This window comes from Nesoenas mayeri (genome assembly GCF_963082525.1).
Source record: "Nesoenas mayeri genome assembly, chromosome: 3".
In the NCBI taxonomy this organism is placed as follows: domain Eukaryota; kingdom Metazoa; phylum Chordata; class Aves; order Columbiformes; family Columbidae; genus Nesoenas; species Nesoenas mayeri.
The window spans coordinates 83,418,050-83,439,558 of record NC_137544.1 but is presented as its reverse complement, the minus strand read 5'-3'; the positions used below and the strand labels follow the sequence as shown (position 1 = coordinate 83,439,558).

At 42.3% G+C, this 21,509-nt stretch overlaps 1 protein-coding gene across 1 annotated transcript in view; it reads left to right on the top strand.

Annotated features, from left to right (window-relative positions):
• Positions 1 to 3,630: 3,630 nt before the first annotated feature.
• SMYD3 (SET and MYND domain containing 3) overlaps positions 3,631 to 21,509 on the top strand; it is a gene marked incomplete at both ends in the record, with an annotated part of 396,188 nt that continues 378,309 nt past the window's right edge. The window contains one exon of the mRNA XM_080341956.1: positions 3,631 to 3,794. Within this exon, the coding sequence (XP_080198082.1) occupies positions 3,631 to 3,794 (164 nt within the window). The remainder of the gene's footprint in view (positions 3,795 to 21,509) is intronic.

Here is a 21,509-nt window from a genome sequence, read left to right as displayed (position 1 = left end):
GTTGAGGGCTGCCTTGGCTGCAGCAACCATGAGATGGTGGAGTTCAGCATCTTGTGTGGCAGGAACAGGATAGCAAGCAGAATTGCAACCTTGGACTTGAGCAGGGCAAACTTTGGCCTTTTCAAACAATTGCTAGGGGAAATCCCATGGGCAAGGCTGCTTGAAGGTAAAGGGGCCCAAGAGAGTTGGTGATTCTGTGATTCTGTGACTGCTTCTACCAGGCTCAAGATCAGAGCATCCTGACACATAGAAAGTCAAGGAAAGGAGCTGGGAGACCTGTGTGGTTAAACGGGGAACTGCTGGGTATGCTCAAGTGGAAGAGGAGAGTTTACAGATCATGGAAGGAGGGGCTGGCCACTTGGGGAGAATATAAGGCTGTTGTCAGAGGACGTAGGGAGGCAACTAGGAAAGCTAAGGCCTCCTTAGAATTAAACCTTGCAAGAGGGGTCAAGGACAACACAAAGAGCCTCTTCAAATACGTGGCAGGTAAAACTAACACCAGAGGCAATGTAGGCCCACTGATGAGTGAGGTGGGTGCCCTGGTGACAGAAGGAGGAGAAGGCAGAGTTACCAAATGCCTTCTTTGTCTATGTCTACTCTGCCGGAAGCTGTCCTGAGGAGCCCCATACTGCTGAGGCCCCAGAGGAAGTCGGGACAGTGGAGGAGTTTGCCTTGGTTGATGGGGACTGGGTTAGGGAGCAATTAGGCAATCTGGACATCCATAAATCCATGGGTCCAGATGGGATGCACCCGTGGGTGCTGAGGGAGCTGGCTGAAGTCATTGCTGGACCACTCTCCATCGTCTTTGCCAAGTCTTTGGAAACGGGAGAGGTGCCCGAGGATTGGAGGAAAGCAAATATCACTCCAGTCTTCAAAAAGGGCAAGAAGGAGGACCCGGGTAACTATAGACCAGTCAGCCTCACCTCCATCCCTGGGAAACTGATGGAACAACTTATCCTTGATGCCATCTCAAGGCATATCAAGGATAAGAGGGTCATTAGGGGCAGTCAGCATGGCTTCACCAAGGGGCAGTCATGCTTGACCAACCTCATGGCCTTTTATGAAGACATAACGAGGTGGATGGATGATGGCAGAGCGGTGGATGTGGTCTACCTTAGCTTCATTAAAGCATTTGACACAGTCTCCCACAGCATCCTTATAGCTAAACAGGGAGTGCAGTCTGGATGATCGGGTAGTGAGGTGGACTGCGAACTGGCTGAAGGAAAGAAGCCAGAGAGTCATGGTCAATGGGGCAGAGTCCAGTTGGAGGCCAGTATCTAGTGAAGTGCCTCAAGGGTCAGTACTGGGACCAGTACTATTCAATATATTCATCAATGATTTGGACAAGGGAATAGAGTGTGCTATCAGCAAGTTTGCTGATGACACCAAGCTGGGAGGAGTGGCTGACACGCCAGAAGGCTGTGCTGCCATCCAGTGAGACCTGAACAGGCTGGAGAGTTGGGCGGGGAATAACCTGATGAAATTTAACAAGGGAAAGTGTAGAGTCCTGCATCTGGGCAGGAACAACCCCAGGTTCCAGTATAAGTTGGGGTATGACCTATTAGAGAGCAGTGTAGGGGAAAGGGACCTGAGGGTCCTGGTGGACAGCAGGATGACCATAAGCCAGCACTGTGCCCTTGTGGCCAAGAAGGTCAATGGCAACCTGGGGTGTATTAGAAGTGGGGTGGTTAGTTAGTCAAGAGAGGTTCTCCTTCCCCTCTACTCTGCCCTAGTGAGACGACACCTGGAGTATTGTGTCCAGTTCTGGGCCCCTCAGTTCCAGAAGGACAGGGAACTGCTGGAGAGAGTCCAGCACAGGGCAACAAAGATGATTAAGGGAGAGGAGCACCTCCCTTATGAGGAAAGGCTGAGGGAGCTGGGGCTCTTTAGCTTGGAGAAGAGGAGACTGAGGGGTGACTCCATTAATGTTTACAAATATATAAAGGGTGAGGGTCACGAGGATGGAGCGAGGCTCTTCTTGGTGACAACCAATGGGAAGACAAGGGCACTGGGTATAAGCTGGAACACAGGAGGTTCCACTTAAATTGGAGAAGGAACTTCTTCTCAGTGAGGGTGACAGAGCACTGGAACAGGCTGCCCAGGGAGGTTGTGGAGTCTCCTTCTCTGGAGACATTCAAAACCCGCCTGGACACATTCCTGTGTAACCTCATCTAGGTGTTCCTGCTCCAGCAGGGGGATTGGACTAGATGATCTCCTGAGGTCCCTTCCAATCCCTAACCTTCTGTGATTCTGTGAAACAGTGACCATGACCATTTTTGCTGCAAGTTTGGCTTTGGGAAGTGCTTTGGAGGTTCTTCTTGGTCCACTCACTAAGCTGGTCATCGTCAGTTGTTGTATACAATCCACTTTTTGTCGCATGTCACAACTTGATTGAGAAATGGTTTGTTGTTGTTGCGTAGAAGAACATGACACTTCAAAACAATGATTATTTTGATTTTTGGTAAGCTCATGAGACACCCACTTACTGAGCTGTGCTGGTTTGACTGCAAATGAGTTAATTTTCTTCATGCAGTTAATTTGGCCTTTTGCCATCCTGCCGTTTTGCAGAGGTCTCTGAGCCTTTCTGCCTTTTTCCTCTTTTCTCTCTCCGGGATCGTCATTGGGACCAGGTGCTGTTTCACAGGACTGACTGCTTGGTCCGCATGCAGTTTGTGAGGAATTGCATTGAGTATCTTTTATTTTATATCCTATTTCTATTTTTTATATATATTTACTAGTAGTGTGTTATTTTTTTAAACTGTGTTCATCTCAATCTAAGTTTCTCTCTTTCCTTTCAATTCTGTCCCCTATTTGGGGGGTGGGGAGCAAGCAAGCGGCTACCGTGGTTATATTACTCGCTTGGGTTAAACCACGACATGAGCATTTTCACCTTCCCAATTTGCTTCAAATGTCAAACTACTGTAGAATGGTCGATGTCAAGTTCTTCAGCATTTTCTCATGTAGTTGTAAGAGGATCAGCTTCAATGACTGCCCTCCATTGGCCATTGTCAATTTCTGATGACCACCAACTGTGCTCCTCTTTTCCAAGGCTCTCATCTCCTTTCTTGACCCACCACTGCACTGTACATTCGTCAGCAGATCCTGGGCCAAATGCGTTGTTGATGTTATAAGTTGTCACTGCTGCTTTACAACCCATTTTGAACTCGAGTAAGAAAATTGCTCGAATTTGCTTTTTGTCAAACATAACTTTCATAGTCTAAAATAAATATAAAATAAACAGCAAGTAATAAGTCGGTAGCAAAGAACCAAAAAAGCAAGAAGAGCATATTAAAATGATGTATAACATAACCATAACGTTTATTTCAGAATACAGTCACGTATCAAACAGGAAATTGCAACACGGCAAAACCCACAACTCCTTTCTCATCAACCCGTCACTAACCCCCCCTGCAGGAAAGTGCCCGCCCTGTGCCCCACGGCCCCGGTGCTGGCGGGAAATGGGTCTGGGCCGGGAGGCGGGCACGTCCAGCCCCGCAGCACCAGCTCTGCGGCTCCTGCCCGCGCAGGGGCGGGGCTCTGCCCTCAGTTACCATGGCGGCGGCAGCGCCGGATACGTGAGGGTGGGCGGGGCAGCCTCGCTCCCTTTTTAGTGTTGGCGCACGCGGGAGGATGGAGGCGGTGGCGTTAGAGCGGTTCCCCAGTCCGGGCAAGGGCAGCGGCCTCCGCGCCCGCCGGCGGGTGCGGCCCGGAGAGCTGCTGTTCCGCGCCGAGCCCTTCGCCTACGTTGTCACCAAGGAGCGGCTGGGCGGCGTGTGCGAGCGCTGCCTGCGCAGGTACCGGCGGGTAGAGGAAGGAAGTGAGGGAGGGAACGAGCAGCAAGAGCAGCCACCACCGCCTCTCCCGCCAGCTCCGCCCGGCCAGCGCCGCCCCTTCCGCTGAGGCGGGGCAGTGCCGGGGCAGCGGGGCGGGGGTTTCTCTCTCCGGGGTGGGGTTTTCTGTGTGCCGGGTCTCGGAGGGTCTGTCTGTGCCGGGGCGGGGGTTTCTCTCTCCGCCTTGTGCTCACTCTGTGCCGGGACGGAGGGCGTTTCTCTGTGCACGGGCCGGGGGTCACTCTGTACCGGGGCTGGGAGTTCACTCTGTGCTGGGACGGGACGGGGGGGTCTCTCTGGGCGAGGGGTTTCTCTCTGTGCCGGAATGGAGGGGGTCACTCTGTGCCCGGGCGGGGTTTCTCTATATGTGGACGGGGGCGTTTGTCTATGGCGGGGCGGGGGTTGCTCTCTCCAGGAGGGGTCTGTCTGTGCGGGGTCTCAGGGGGACTTTTTGTGCCGGGACGGTGGGGGTTTCTCTGTGTCGGACGGAGGGGCGTCTGTGTGTGCTGGGTCTCGGGATTTCTCTGTGTCGGGACGGGGGTTTGTCTCTTCGGGGTGCGGTCTCCATTTCGTGAGGGAGCTCCCTCTGTGCCGGGTCTGGGGGCGGGAGGGGGTGTCTCTGGGCTGTGTCTCGGGGGTTTTCTCTGTGTCGGGGCAAAGGGCGTTTCTCTCTCCGGGGTGCGGTCTCTCTGTGCCCGGTGTCGGGGTGTTTCTCTTTGCGGCTGTCCGGGCGGGCAGCTGATGCCGGGGCTGCGGTGCGCGGCTTGCCGCTTCTCTCCCCTGTTCTCAGTGAGGCTTCTTTAGATGCTTCTCTGCCGGGGCGTCTCTCCCCGGGCGCGGGCGGTTTGGCCGGAGGTTTCCTGGGCTTTGCTGCCGCCCCTGGCCCCCGCGAGCCCCCCTCGGACTGGCCGTGGTGAGGAGCCCCCTTGGGCGGGGGAACGGTGTGCCTGTCCCCGTCCTGCTCTGCAGTACCCGTTGTGGGCAGGTTGATGTTGTCACCCGCTGTAGCCCGGCAAGGAAGCCAGCCGTGTGGCCCTGGTGTTATTCCCTGCTGTGGACCGCTCTGCCCTTGGTGTTCGTGGAGTGACAGCAGCATGAGGTGGTTGAGTTTCCCATCCCCTGCACTTTTATCTCGTGTAAGGAGCACATGGTTTTGAGACATGCATTGAACAAATGCCTTTCTTCTTCCCCCAGACCCTTAGGAGTGAAAACTGACAAGGCCCACAGTAGTTTTAAGTGTTTGTTTAAAGAAAAGGTAACTGTCTTCTACCCTTAGAGTAATTTTCCAGCAAGACAGGTTGTGACAGACTTGTTTGTAGGAGATCTCTATAGTAACACCTGAAACATATTGGTAGGTGATCCAAAACCACGTATAGCTACCAAGACTTGAAGAAGAGGCACAATACTGCTTTTTTGTGTTTGTGGTGGTGTGTTTTTTTTTTTTTCTTCTTTTTGTGAGTATTTGATGTTTATTGAAATGTTCCCAGTGTTTTGCTGTGTCCTTACATGTCACCTCGGGTTCCGTTTAAAGTAATAACTATGATCCTCATTTTCCCACTGAAAAATTTGACAATGTGTTCAAGGTTGCACTTGTGTCTAACCTCAGCATGTTAAAAGAACAAACACAATAACAAAAGCCTAAAAGAGATTTTTAGCTAATGTGTCTGTGAAGTCTGACTTGGGATATCAGAGCCCTTTGGGGTGGTGGCTGCCTGTACCTTTTCAACTTCAAGTTGTGAGAGGCTGCAGATTTGAGCAGGGAGGCTGAGTGCGGCAACAGGTGGAATGAAAATGAATCTGAGGTGTTTGGCTGCAGAAGTGTGACCGAGACAAGGTTTCTTGGGGGACATAGTGATTTCACCAACTGGTATATCATGAAGGGTTATGCATTTGTGGAAGTTTGTCCTTTTTTTTTTGAGTAGTTAAATAAGGAAGTTAAATTTTTTTTTTCCACCAATCTGGCTTCCATTGCAAAATGTACTGTGGCTAGACAGAATTGTAGATTAGGACTGTGAAAGCTGACTTTCTTATTACTCATCTAAACAAAGGCAGTGGCTTCTTATTCAATGGACTGTTGAATTAATGTGTGATACATGTATCTGTACATAGGTCTCTCTTTTAATATATGGAATTGGGAAAAATGGTGAAGCACCGCTGAAGTGGGATGTGAATTGAACTTCTTGAGCAGGTTTTCATTTAACACACAGTGTGATCTTTGTTGAAAGTGAGGTATCAGAAAAACCATTAATGCTCATTTTCAAGACTACATATAGAAGTTGTGTTCTTTGCTACTGTTCCTGTTTTTCACTCTGATCTTTAGGTGGCAGTGCAGGAACACAAATTGGGATAAAGAAGTCCGTGCTTGAAACTTGCTTAGCATGTTAGCAATCTTATTACATATGAAATTAATGTTTGAGGCTTTATACTGTGAAATGTAATTCCATACTTTTCCAAGCTTGTAGTAGTAAATGTTGTTGGATACATCCACTGTTTTTGGCAGTGTGGGAAGTGCTGGGTGAGCCAGAAGATGGGTGATGATGTGCAGAATATCTTATTTCTGGACTGCCTGCTGAGAGGCAGCCTGGTCTCCTCAGGATTTGGGGTCACAGACTTGCTGTTGTGCTGACTTATTGTGTGACCTTGGCTGAATCCTGCAGCAAGGGGCTGAGGTGCCCAACCAGGGTAAGGTCAGCTGCTGGGGACAGAGTTTGCTGCTCAGATTGAGGGAGGAAAGCTTGAGTAGTGCAGTAGTTGTGCTTAGTCTTATCTCAGTTAAGTGAATATTATTGTGGATTTAAAATACTGAAGTGTTTATATGCATATAGTTAGTGCATCTACCAGTAGAAAGATTAACATCCGTTCCTTACTTTATTGGGCTGTTGATACTATTTATATAGTGGAATAAAAATTTTTGGTCAGTGTTACTAGGGCTATTCTGCATGTAGACCAGGTGTTTGATTTTGGTAATTGTCCCTGCTTTTGTGATTCCCTATTTCAGAGATAATACTTTATTTTCTAACAAACAGGCTCATGGTGTTTGTGTGGTGTGTGGTTTGTTGTTGTCTTTTTTTTTAAATAGAAAACTGGGCTAAAATATTCTGCTATAGCTGATTTGATATGATAGCATAGCTGTTTTCAACTATATTCCTTTAGCAATTTTTAAAACAGTGTTCTGAAGTGGGGTACAAAGTAAAGATTTCCTTGGAAATATAAATTTTGATAAAAAGTATTTGTTGGCAGTATGTATTTCTGTGGAAGCAGTGTCTTGAGAGAACAGATGATGTCGTGTGTTAGGCGCAGTGCCTTGCTGACAACATGCTGTTTGTGCTTTTATGGAGGTCTGACAAGATTTGAATGGCCAGCATCTTCTTCCAACAACTTACTGGGGAAAGCAACAGAAAAGATTCTTCCTGTCTTGTTAATTAAAATTTTCTCTATGGCTTCTTCCATGCTTTAATACCTTGCTAATATAGGATTGGTGGCAGTGCAGCTTAGTACCAGTTTATGTAGCAGGATTGAGGAGGTAAAGAAAGCTGTTTCATTTACAAACTTAGGGAATTTCACTGTATTCTACTTGAAATGGATAAAGACAGTGAATAAAGATAATTGGCAGTGACCCCCAGAGGATTTCATCACCTTTCACTCTTCGGGAAAGTGATTGTTACACCTTATTTTTTTTCTTCATCATTGTTTACCTAGCTATCAGCCTATAGAATGACCTTTCAGTCCCTCACAATCGAGCTTCATTTAACCTTTCAACAATTATGTGATGTTCAGTGGGTCCCATTTATTCATATGTTTTTTTTTGACACCCTCACAGAGTTCAGGCAAGGTAGAAAAGGTCTGTCCTTTCACAGGAGTTGTGCTTGATCTGTCCTTGTAGATTTTACTTCTCTGGGTTATTAATGATCTTACTTTTGATTATAGTGCCTATTGTCTTGGCAGGGTCAGATGCCAGGTTTGCAGTTAAGTGAGTGTGATGATTTAAATTTTATTTCCTTAAAAAAGCAAAGTACTGCAAACACTGGAATACTTGGGTTGCTTAAATGTTTAGAGTTCTGCTGTAAATATTGCATGAGATTATAGATGATACCAGAATAGATGAGAAAGTACCAATATTCTGAACTTCTTACGTAAATTTTTAAGTTTAAAGGAAAAGATTCTACTTTTTTCCCTGCCATTAATTGGTACTATGTTTTTAGTTTTATGGTTTATTAAAATTTGCTTTTATGTAGTTCATCAGTTTAGAAGTTCCATTAAAATCTGGATGTAGCCAGTTACTTCTTGATTTCACAAAATAATCTTAAATCAGTACAGATTTTTAATGTAGGGCAATTTAACACTGCAAAGTTTGCTTGCACATGCTGGTGTATCGGGCTGTCTGTTTGAGCTGGTGGTATTGCTCAGTTTGCTCAGCTTGTTTAATCTTTACATGGCTTTTAAAGATGCTCTTTGTCTGGTAGGTGAATGCAGAAGTGGCATCTCAGTGCTTGGCAATTCTCTTCCTCTGAGTATTTGATGTTGTGTTGGCCACTAATTCATGCTGGTTGAGTTTTCTGCAAGGTACGTGGCAGTGGTGGCACTGCATGCTCTGACTTTCAGATTTTGAATTGAAAATATACCAAATTTGTTACAGAACTGGAGTCAAAATACAAGTGGAAGCCAATTATGATTTTTGGTGTCTATCTCCTTTTTACAGAACATTTCTGTGATGGGTTGTGTTTAAAAGAATCTACTGCAAGAAAATTTAATTCCGGGTTGACACTTGAGAACAAACATGCAAACTTTCTAGGATCTGTGTCTCAGAGAAAGTAGGAGAAAGAGGTAACACTAGCCTGTTTCCAAATGCTGTGCTACTTATGCCTTCAAAGGAAAGAGTCACTTAAGAAAAGTGAATAATTGAGAACAGGGGATGTATGACATTATATATAGACTATGAAATAAAAAAACAAGAGTGTTTCTTGTTTGGTTAAGGAGAGAGGTTCAGATTCCAGTAACAGAATAAGAGGAAGTCTGAATGTGTTTTTGTATGACTGTAGCTTTTGTAAACATGCCTAGAGAGAGGAAAAACATAAGTTAGGACTGTTTGTAAACTAGCCATGGCAGCAGTATGGAAAATATAACCAAGAATCTGGTAAATAGTTGGACAATTACAAATGATTATGTGCTGCTTGTTGTATTTTACCTGGCTTAAAAATAGCCAGATGGACACACCTTTACATTCAGGACTGTGCTTGCAGTACTGTGTCTTTGGCACAGACGCACACTTAAAATAGGTGCTGGTTTATATTTTTGTTATTATTTGAATAATCATAAGGGAAGTTGCATACCATTGTTAAACTATGGAGTGCTTTATCCTGAAGGTACAAAAATACCATTATGCTATAATCACAGCGTGGAATAGTTTAAGTAGATAGAAGCAGGGTTTGATTCAGAAGGAGAGTGACGAGGGGGATGGTTGTGACTGTATGATCTTTTGTACCATGGTGGTGGCCCTGGCTGAGGACAGCCAGCCCTTATCCCTCCCAGTCTGCCTCTTGCACTGGCAATTGGGAGGCTGGGAAAGGAGCTGACTATTTTGGTTCTGTAGCAATGAAGATTTCTCAGTAAAAGTGGTGTCATTCACTAACAAACCTCAGACACTTCCTTAAGTACCAAAGAGAGTGTCTCTCAGCAAGAGTGCTTGGGTTCTGCTGCCTCCAGCTGTGCTGGGTGGTCAGGGGGCATGAACTAAAGGATGCTCTTTCTTTAAGCAGGTAGAAATTTAGCATATGTGGATCTTCCTGTAATGCATGAGGCTATGAAATCCACACTGTCTCTTCTGACAAATATTTCTGTTGCTGGTTAATACAGAGAGAGCTTTAAAAGCTACCTTATTGGAAACATACTGTTTTGTTGCTCTAGGTGTTGCTGGTATACTTGTATTTACTTCTACGGGAATACTGAAATGTGGAAAACTACTATTTGATGATAGATTCTTTCTTAACTTTCCATGAATTGCAATACCCCTATTTTATCATTTACTTATATAAAACCCCTCCTTTTCTTTTTCTTTTGTAGACTATTGTATTTCTGTGGTTGTTCGTAGACTTGAATAACAGGTTTTAAAAATTCCTTACATAATGTAATGTAACAATTAAACAGTATTCCCTGAAAATAAAACAGTTTCAGAACAAATGTGAGGCCTTGGTACTTTATTTAAAGATGTTCTTTAAGCTGTAATGATTGTTTGCTGCTACCTTTATCTACAGTCATGCTGAATAAAGCTATAGCTAAATGGAAAGTTAAATGTATTCATGAGATGTTAATGTCTACATCTTATTATTTGCAGTCTCTCAGAGAAAGCAAAAGTAACTGCAAATAGCGCTATGCTAGGAACTGGTTTCTTGACCAACAATGTTGCTTCAGCATGCAATGAACTGGTTCATTCTAAAGCGATTACAGTTGTTGATGACAAGAGGCTTTGTATTTGAATATGGCACATCTTTTGGTCCATGTGAAAACAAGTTTGAATGTTAAAGATTTTCTGACACTTTGGAGTTACTGTTGCTCTTCATGTTTTCTTTAGATCAACATATGGTCCATGGCAATACTGTACAGGTCTAAAATCTCTTTACAGGTAGCAGTAGTTTGGAGCACTGCAAATTGTTACTGCATTCCGATCATAGCACCAGTCATACCCCTCCATGACCAACTGATGACCTCCTGTGCCTCGAGGAGAAATTCCCCAGAGTTTGCATTGCGTTGCGTTGTCCCAGGTTAAGTGTTTATTGCTGTGTCTGATTTTTATGGAAAATAAAACTCTAGGTTTAGCCATTCCTTAATATTCCCTACAGGACTTACTCTGTTGTGACTGTATTTAAAGTTTCCTGTAAATCCAGCTGAATTTAGGCTTTACTATGTATCTGCACTCCACACATTACATTGTTTCTTTTCTGCATAGTGTAGTCCATACTATTAATGTTTTAAAGTAGTAATACGTTCTGTATGAATATTCTTTGCTTGTGGTAAGTGTGTGTGGAGGAGTTTTTCCACCTTGTAGCGTGGGTTAGTCCTGTGCAGTCAGGCCCCACCTTCGTTCTTTTATCCACTCATATTTCTACCATGCTTTACTTCCTGAGAACTGTTTCCTAGTGTTAGTTTTCAGTTCAGGAGAAGAAGCCCTGCAGACATTTTCTGTTGTTTCTTACCACAAAGAAAACACTTTATTTTTAGCTGGTATCTTGGTTACATAGGAGTGCTTTATTTTTCTGACTTTATTGTTGTCACTGATTTTACTTACTTCAGGATCTGTGCTTAATTCTTGCAACTGTAATTTTCTGCAGCTGAGTGGGAGATTTTATTTACAGGCCAGGGTACAGTTTTTAATAATTCCCAAGGGTGTCCTGATGACTGCAGGGTTGGCTCCAAGTGGCACAACTGGTTGAGCACGAGTGAGTAATGCCTATGCTAACTCAAGCTGTAATCCCCTCTTCATGCAATATTTAGCTTGCTGTTTATCATCTTAGCTAGGCCTTGAGCTCAGAGCTTGTTCTGCTATTAGCTAGTGAAATTAAAGACTGAATATTTTGGAAGAGCATTATCTTCTTGGCCTCTGAGTCTCAGAGCACCTGATCCCGCAGTCTCTCTGTGATGGGTCTTGGGTAGGTCTCTGTGCTGGGGCAGGAGGTTTCCCTTTGCAAGGGTGAGGGTTTCTGGGGTCCCTCTGTCCTGGGTTTCTGGGTGCTTGTGTGTGGGGTTTCCCTGTGCAAGAGTGAGGATTTCTGGGGTTTCTCAGACACCCATCTACAAGAAGGGCTAGGAGGATGATCTGGGGAACTACATCCCTGTCAGTCTAACCTCAGGGCTGGGCAAGGTCATGGAGCAGATGATCTTGAGTAACATCACACAGCACATACAAGAGAACCATATGATCAGGCCCAGTCAGCATGGGTTTGTGAAAGGCAGGTCCTGTTTGACCAACCTGATCTCTTTCTGTAACAAAGTGATCCACCTAGTAGATGAGGGAAAGGCTGTGGATGTTGTGTACTTACACTGTCAAAAGCCTTACTGAAGTATATCCCACGGCATTCTCTTGGAGAAGCTGGCAGCTCATGGCCTGGGGTGGGTGGACTCTGTGATGGACAAAGAACTGGCTGGATGGCTGGGCCCAAAGAGCTGTGGTGAATGGAGCCAAATCCAGTTGGTGGCCGGTCACAAATGTTGTTCCCCAGGGCTCAGTATTGTGGCCAGTTCTGTTTAATCTCTTAATCTTTTTTTTTTTTAAGGTACTACTTTGTTCTGATAAGACAAACTATAGCAACTCTTCTTTCTGTGGCCTGGCCACTATTTTCCATCACAGAAACAGAACTTGCAGCTCCTTCTGAAATACGTGGTGTTCTGAGGAACACTTGCTATGTATAAAAGTATATCTCACAAATTTTACCTCTTCAGTTTTTATGCAGCTTGTCTATGTCTGAGGAGCAAATTCAAGTACCCCTTTGCATATCATTGTGCTAGGCATCTTTATTGAATATTGTATGTGATGAGAAATGTTTGTGCCAGGCTAGTGCACTGTAGCTCAATTTCCTCTGAAAAAAATTGACTTTCTTAATCCAACTCTGGATCCAAATGTTCTCAGTGTTGGGTGAGTATCAATGTGGGTCTGTACTTTGCGTAGCTGACTTTGATCTCTGTAGTGCGTTAACTCCAAGTGCACGAGCTGTTGAAAGTATCTTAGTCTCGATTTCTGGAAAAAAAAGACTGAGAGATTAAAAAGAAAAATTGAAATGGCACAGAAACCCACTTCAGAGACTTAGGTTCATATATGTTTGTTTTAGCAATTGAGACTGGCTACTCGCTATTTACAAATTTTATCCACTTGTCATATTAAAATGGTGTTACTGATATTGCTATACAACAGGTAGAATAGCTGTGGACACAATTTATTGAAATACTGTATGAAACTCAACATCTGATGATAGATTTATCAGAAGTTTTTGCCCTAGGAAAAAAGAGGCTATGCAGTAATCCACACAAGATATATATGATATCAGGTATAAAACAGATACAGCAATGAAACATATTTTATGTTTAATAAAATTGATTACAGAATTGTTATCTTTTTGTAAAGACTTTGGTTTTGCTTTTATTTCTCAAAATAAGCACAGAATAGTATCTTACTCTAATAATGTCCCTTTCTGCGGCTGAGACGGTGAGAAGATTTGTGCTGATGAACACTGAAAAGAGTGACAGGTCAGCCATATAATAGCAAAAGAGTTATAAAGGCTCTTAGTTAGCAGCCCAGTTACTGAAACAAGTTAATCGTGCCACTTCTAATAGATACTTAGTATTTTTATTAAACATAGTCAGTCTGTATATTGCTCATGTGTGGATTTTGCTGACACTTAATAGCCTTTGGCAGTCATTTTGATTGAATTACACAAACCATTTTATATGGTTAGTGCCTTATTGTGTGTTCTGATAAGTCAAAACTGCTTAAATTAGATTTCTAATGAAACTCCATAAGGAGCGTGGACAAGCTGAGCATTGTATGCAAAACAATTAGATTCCTCTGAAGACTTGGTGGAAGTTTGGGGTAGGATTGTTTAATGGACTTTCTACTGAAGACTTGTGCTGACTGCAGAATGCTGATGCATCTATATAAATTATAACACAGGCTGGATTCACTTGTGCTGAGCTAGTGCCCCGTATAGGATTTATGATCAAAAAACAAGCAATGTGTGGAAGGTGGTGTGTGTGCTGAAATACATATTCAACTAACTTCTAATTGATTAGGAAGTTACTGTATTTATCAAGATTTAAGTAGTTGTATTGCTGTGGGGTGAGTGTGTGTGTTTTTTTAATTCAGTATTTCACAAAAGGTTTACCCTTTTGTTCCTGCTCCCTGCCTATATAGAAATTTGCTTTGCAATAATACATGTCACTTATGTTTTTATCTGAAGAGGCTGTTGTAAGATTTCTCACTTGTAAAGGTTGGTTGTTGTTTCTCTCCCTTTCTGCCATCAGATCAGGCCTTTGTAGACAGCCTTTGAACACAACTTGGGATAGAGGATCAATTAAAGCAAAGAATGGCAGTGCTCACCTCATTTTTAATTTGTCCTGCTTGTGTAAGAAAAAAATTAAGATAGTCTCAGCTGATAGGTATATTTTAATGCATGTATGAGAACCTTAACAGAGGAAGGATGGTGATGTAGTTTAGATATAGAATTGGAGGATTAGAGCCCTTGCTTTGCTGTTGGCTTCATCTGTGAAACTGAATAAGGTCTTTCACTGTTTACCTGCTTGAGAGAGAGATTTGAAGTTTATTGTATTCACCCATATACTTAAAAGTTGTTGATTGCATGTAAAATAGAAAATATTTTAATTATGTGTTTGTATATCACCTTAAGAGCAATATTTGACCTGTAGCCTGCTTGAACATCTTAAAAAGTGTTTATAGGTAGCAGAAGGCATATCTGCTATAAATGTAAAACTACTACTAGGAAAAAGTTCACCAGCAATAGGTTTATATATGTTTTTAGAGTTTACAGGGCTTTGTAAAATAGCTAAAATATGTCCTAATTCTGCCAGAGCTGAAAGCTTTGCTGTGTGAAACTTTATGGCCTGAGCAATTTGCCAGATCAGAATGGTATGGTGCTAGATCATAGGATGGTTCCTTCCAGCTTCCAAAGCTGTGAAAGTTGCTTGCCCTTGGGCCGAGAAAAAGTCTGTGTGTAGATAAAAAGCAGCTTAACCGATACTACAGAAGAACAGAAAAAGGGCCAGTGGAATCTGAATTATAACAGACCAAAGAAAACATCAGTGTGAAAAATTGTTTACCTGAGATGGGCTCAAGAGACATAACCTAGAGAGCTGCCCTAAGCAAGAGGGATATTGGATGTTTCTGAGAAAAACTGATTGTAAAGGAAGTACCTGTCAGTTTTTTAAAGTATTGCTCTGCCATGGATGATGATGTGATATAAATCACCAAATCAAAGAGAGAATTTAGCGGATAGAAGTTAAAGTAACAACGTGTATGGTATGGAGGGTTATGAAACATGCTTTCTGATTTTTGCATGGATGTGTAAAAATCTTGGAGGGATTTCAGAAGGTGAGACCTACAGTACTTCCTTCCTTTCCCTAGAAAGTTACAGGGTTTTGGCCTCTCTGTGTGACTTCTGGGAACATTTAAAAGAATGAAGAGGAAGTGAAAAATACAAGGCTGGGAAGAGATTAATAATTTCTGTACAAGATTTGAATTTCCTGAAGTTGAGAAGCATCTTAAGGAGACAAATGTTTGAAATGACCAGGATTTCTTAATGGAACCTGTATGCAAACCAGCATGGAGGGAACTAGATCTTGTGCTGGGCAGTAGAAAGTTGTGTGTTCGTATTTGGCCAGGAGAGCTGTGGGCTGGAAGCACCAAGGCTGGACACGTAGCTGGGGAGCCCAGGGCTGTTTGCACGGTGGCATTGGGCTGGTTGTGCTACTGGGTGGCAGAAGAGCTGTAGGTATCACAGTCTGAACCCATGGACATGGACATTATCTGCAATTCTGAATATCCTGTTTCAAAGCTGGTTTTAGCTTCTTGTCTTGTTGCTGAGTCTCAGGAGAAATCGCACTATTAAAGGGCACATTCTGCCTCTGAACAAGTAGCTCTCAGCAATGTGTTTTGTGTGCATGGAATACAGTGATGTTTGGCTTTCTGCTGTGGGGAGCTGGCATAGGGCTGTGGTCAATTCTGCAGCATTCCTTCCCTTATTAATGTGCTCTGAGGCAGATGAAATAATTTACAGAACTCTCAAATGTTTCAGAAATAATTATGGAGCCAAATTCCTTGTCCTTAGAGTTGGAGTTGTCTTTAGCCTTTAGAGTTGTGACTTTGGGAATACGTATGTTCAGAACAACTGTACTGTAGAATTATTAATTTTTAATTTTCATGTCTTGTTTTTAACCTCCCTCCATGGAGTCTTGTAAGCTGTAACTGTCTGTACACATACTATTTTATGGCCCTTGTAGTTAGGGCTGCTTGTGAAGCACAGATTTGGAACTCATTTTCATATGTTCATATAGGCTTTAATTATAAAATTCATTTCTACTAAAAATACTTTACTAATAGCTGTTTGTTATTAATTGAAAGATTGTTTGCTTTTCTGCTCAATAGCACATAAAGATTCAGTATCTGTTTTAAAAGCTGCATTTTTTGGGGACATCTTGATGTTGATCCATTTTACAGCTGGAAGGTAACAGCATTTTAAAATATTAATTTTATTTTCCAGATACAAAGTCACCTGTGCTGGGTGTTTACTTCTCTCCCTTTTGCTGTAAATTCTTTCAGGCATGAAATAGCTTGCCAGTTGTCTCATATGCTCAGAAGTTAATGAATGGTTATCACTTTATTGCGGATAATAACCTAGCTACAAACTATAATGCATACATAAGCTCATTGTGGAGGATTTTTGCCTTAAGACAATGTTTAATGGGTGGTTGTAGGTTTGGTAATGTCATCCCAGGCTGTGCTTTCCCACAGGTGTCTGCAACAAGAACCTCCCCCGCCATCCTGCCCTGTTCTGCTAGCAGATGTTGTTAAAACTTTTCTCACCTTTGAAATGCTTCTGATTTTACCACAAGTTTAGTAGCTTTTAGTAGAGCAGGTGTTTTGGGTTTATCTTGTGATGAGTCCTTAGTATTTGTTCTGACTGGTGGCAATAAATGACCTCTAGTTTTTCCCAGGCTTGTAGCTATGAAGTGAAGTTTGTCCTTGATGTGTGTTTGTCCTGTTTACTGCTGCTGGGGATGCAAGTTCACAATCAGGAACAACAAAATCTCTGTGGACTCACTCCTACAATTATCACCTATCAGAATTTCTAATAGAGAAAAAGTTTTGTTGGTTTTTTTGAACTCATATGTCTCCTAGAATTAGTATTTTCCAAATGTGCATTTTTTTGTTCATGTGTGTTTTGGTTTTATGTATATGTATGCTTCTTATTCTATAAAAAACACTGGATTAATTTTAATTGGAAGAACAGTGTGTTCTCTTAAACTTATCTTATAGTGAAATAAATATAAAATTGTTTTAAATCTCTAAATAATTTAGTTCTTATTTTCAAGAGGATATTTCCCAACCAACTCTAGTTTAAGTTAATTTAAAAACATCCATTAATTCCGTCTTGATTTTTATTTTACAGTTACTGAGGATATATTTAGCAAATAAATATGATGTGCATTTGGGGAAACAAGTTCTATTATAGCAGTAAAGTTACTGCTGGCACTGTGTACTACAACCTAATATGGTGGTGATAGACCATCAATTTGTTATGATGCTTAATGAGATTTACCACAAAGCTTCGTACAGTAATGGCTACAATATCGGGCTTTTGGAGGAATCCTTCATATAAAAATTCTTTTTTATTCTATTTTAAAAATGTCACAGCAGTTACTGGAAAAAAATTACAACATTTAGACTATTTTTTTTTCTTGCTTCACATTAGGCTTTTCATCTACTTTGCAGCACAGTGTCCTGGCAGAACCTCATTGACAGAAAGTTGACTTTCATTGTATATCTACAGTTAGCATAAATGTTTTATGTTGACATGATTGCAGTTCCTCTAGCACTGTCCATGAGAAGTGATGTTTTCTAGTTCTACAGTTTAATTCCCTAGCCCATTTCAGCAGCAGACTGACTTGAAAGCAGATGTTCCTCCTCCTCCTCACGCAGAAAGATTGTAAGCTTATTAACCATGCACTGGGCAGGGAATGTCAGTGCAGCTGCTCTTCTGGGGCTTTGCTTTAGACACCTGAAGAGCGGTATTTAGGTGGTGCTCAGGTAGGTATTTCTGGGTGCTTGGGGTGGAGGTCAGGGGCTCCATGCTTTATTTCTGGATTACATGCAACAAGCAAAGCCTGGCCCTGGGCATCTTCAGGAGCTGGGCTTCCCTGTCAGTACCTGGACCTTCACCCCAACCAAGACCCTCTGGGGCCTGTTTTTTCAGGGTCCTCTAGTGCCAAAGAGTTTTCTCAGGAGGGGCTGATAAGTCCTGGTTTGTCATGTAAACAAAGTGATTTTCCAACCAGATGAAGAATTTTTCCAGGACATGTTGCTGTGGTGAGGAGAAGCTGCTCCTGGTGAAGGTGGGCAGCAGAAGCCCAGGGAATGAACATCTGAGAGGATCAAATGCAGTTTGAAGAGGATGTAAATGGATGTGATTGCAATAGACATGGTTAAAAATGATCTCTTGTGTGCTGCTATACCGTACACTCATCTGAAACTACACTAGATTAGTAGAAGGACAAAAGAAGTTTCACCACATGAAATATGGTAGTCTCTGCTGATTCATATGCTGGTGTTAGGGTAGGAGTCATGCTTTTATTTCAAGATTGGCTTTTTTGTATGATTGTTTTCAGACACTGAAATGTTTTGTATGAATGTTTTATATGTGAGGAGAGATTGACTTTTCCTTTTCCTCATTTTTAAATTTTTTAACCAGTAATAAGAGTCAACAAAAATTTAACAGGACTAAAAAATTGAAAAGAATGGGAAAACTTGTTTTTATATATGGAAATAGGGTTAAAATATAAAAAGCCTTAATAAAATGTGTCATTGATCACAGAAGCAAGAAGATAACTGGGTAGTATGATGTTGTTGTTGTTTGTTTATTTTTTTTAGGTCAATATGTCTGGAGAAAACCTAACTTAAAATAACTTTGGTTTGTTTCTAGCAATAGCCTAGCACAACAATTATCCAGGAAAAAGAATTAACTTTTCTCTGTCAGACAAAAACACTGCTTTTTGTCTTCAGCAACAGTTTTTAGTTGCATTTCTTGTTTCCCCTAAACTCACTTTACATACTCAACATTAAAGCTAACAGGTCTAAAAAGACTTGGTAGTGTGCTCAGATTTTTTAATTGCATGCTTAGTTTCACACAAAAGATATCTGGATGATGGGGTAGTGAGGCAGACTGTGAACTGGCTGAAGGGAAGAAGCCAGAGAGTCATGGTCAATGGGGCAGAGTCCAGTTGGAGGCCAGTATCTAGTGAAGTGCCTCAAGGGTCAGTACTGGCACCAGTACTGTTCCATATATTCATCAATGACTTGGATGAGGGAATAGAGTGCACTGTCAGCAAGTTTGCTGATGGCACCAAGCTGGGAGGAGTGGCTGACACGCCAGGAGGCTGTGCTGCCATCCAGAGACCTGGACAGGCTGGAGAGTTGGGCGGGGAAAAAATGATGAAATATAACAAAGGCAAATGTAGTTTCTTACATCTGGGCAGGAACAGCCCCAGGTTTCAGTATAAGTTGAGGAACAACATGTTAGAGAGCAGTGCAGGGGAAAGGGACCTGGGGGCGCTGGTGGACAGCAGGATGACCATGAGCCAGCACTGTGCCCTTGTGGCCAGGAAGGCCAATGGCATCCTGGGGTGTATTACAAGGGGGGTGGTTAGTAGGTCGAGAGAGGTTCTCCTTCCCCTCTACTCTGCCCTGGTGAGACCACACCTGGAGTATTGTGTCCAGTTCTGGGCCCCTCAGTTCCAGAAGCAAAGGGAACTGCTGCAGAGGGTCCAGCGTAGGGCAACAAAGATGATTAAGGGAGTGGAGCATCTCCCTTATGAGGAAAGGCTGAGGGAGCTGGGTCTCTTTATCTTGGAGAAGAGGAGACTGAGGGGTGACTTCATTAATGTTTACAAAAATACAAAGGGTGAGGGTCACGAGGATGGAGCCAGGCTCTTCTTGATGACAACGAATGGTAAGACAAGGGCACTGGGCATAAACTGGAACACAGGAGGTTCCACTTAAACTTGAGAAGAAACTTCTTCACAGTGAGGGTGACAGAGCACTGGAACAGGCTGCCCAGGAGGGTTGTGGAGTCTCCTTCTCTGGGGACATTCAAAACCCGCCTGGACACATTCCTGTGTAACCTCATCTGGGTGTTCCTGCTCCGGCAGGGGGATTGGACTGGATGATCTTTTGAGGTTCCTTCCAATCCCTAACATTCTGTGATTCTGTGAATTCGTTTGCTGAAGTTACTTCTGGATTTGGATGCTTAAAAAATCAAGTTTTAATTTTAAATCCTGATTTATGTACAGTATATGCCAAAAGAAGGTATACTTGTGTGTTGTTCCCCTCCGCTCTTGTTAACTATTCTGTGTAACATTTTGTGATAAAAGATATGGATCACTCTTGGTACCAAAAAACATTAGACTGTTCTTCTTAATGTTTGTATATTAAATAGCCAAATGCTGAGAGGTTTTCAGTAATGGCACAGATTATCTATTTATGTCTTTAGATGCGTGCCCCCCCTCTTTTTTTCCTAAATTTTTTTCTAGATTTTGATGAGTTGTTATTGCTACTGTTGATGCAGTTGTATTTAAGTCTCTTCATTCCTTCTTCATGATTGATCCCATCCTATGACACTGCATGGCTGACATTTTCTAGAGGTTAGATCTGGAGAGTTACTCAAAAAACCCAACCCAGCTGGGAAGGTAACTGAAATTTGTAAATGGAAAGAGGAGGAGGGAATCCAGTCATGCTGATTGCATAAACTGTGGTTGGTGCCTTGTTCAGATATTCACTGGCTTTAATCTGGAGGTTCTCCCCCAGATGTAAACAGGCCCTCAGTGCTTGCAGTATCTTTCTGGCAGATGAGGAAGGATATTCAACCTTGAAATGCAGAGTTATCTTCACAGGATAGATCTTTTTCATTTGGAATTGTCCAGCAGAAGGTGAACAACGAATATAGGCCACTGTGGCTAGAAGATGGTCAATTTTAGCTGTCTTAAATTTGGAACCAGTCTTTTCTTTATGATGCTGAACTGTTTAAAACTACTTCTGCACAGACTAGCTGTAATCTAAACCTCTGTACATGTCCAAGAAATAATTATTTACTTGGTCTGGCTGTTGAAGCTTGATGTATTTGATGATTATTCTGCCAGCCAAGAAATGAAATGGCTAATGAGAAACAAAATGACTATGGAGATCTAAAAACATGAAGGTTGAGTCAGGCTCTGAAAAAACTGTGCAGATTCTGCTTTTAAAAAATCCCTTTTGAATATATATTATAGAATACAAAATTTACATATGCTGTTATTATTTGGAATAGCAAGTGTACTTGTGACCTGAAAAAATACTTAAGTTGTGTATTTTATTAAGAAAATATTAGGCAGCATTGCAGTCATCCATGTTCAGTTGTAATGGGCTGCGCATAAAATCTATATATATCAGCTGCAGTTGCTATGAACAACTAAATGTGTTTTACATCATTCATTTCTATGTCGTTATTTTTACAATTACAGAATTTTCTATGGAATGGTTTTGGTTGCTCAAAATTAATTTAAAGCATACAAAGTATAGTGAAACACTTACCTGATCATGTGACACACACGTGCAGGAGGAAATATTTATTTGATGATAAAAGATTTTGCCAGCTGTTTTTGTTTTTGCTGGCAGGTATCTCTTATATGTTTGTGGATTTTAAGGGAGTTGAACTTTACAAGAGTTGTGTCTTCTGCCAGAGTCAATTTGGTGTCATTTCTAGTTAAAAGATGTTCCATCTTAGTGGTTGTCGTACATACCAGATGGAAAAAAAAAAAAATTACTGTAATATTATGCCATAGAGGAGGACAGAGCTTTTATTTAGCTTTAGTTTTGCAATTCAGAACTATTTTTAATCTTGCAGTGACATTTTCCTTAGACTAGTTTGT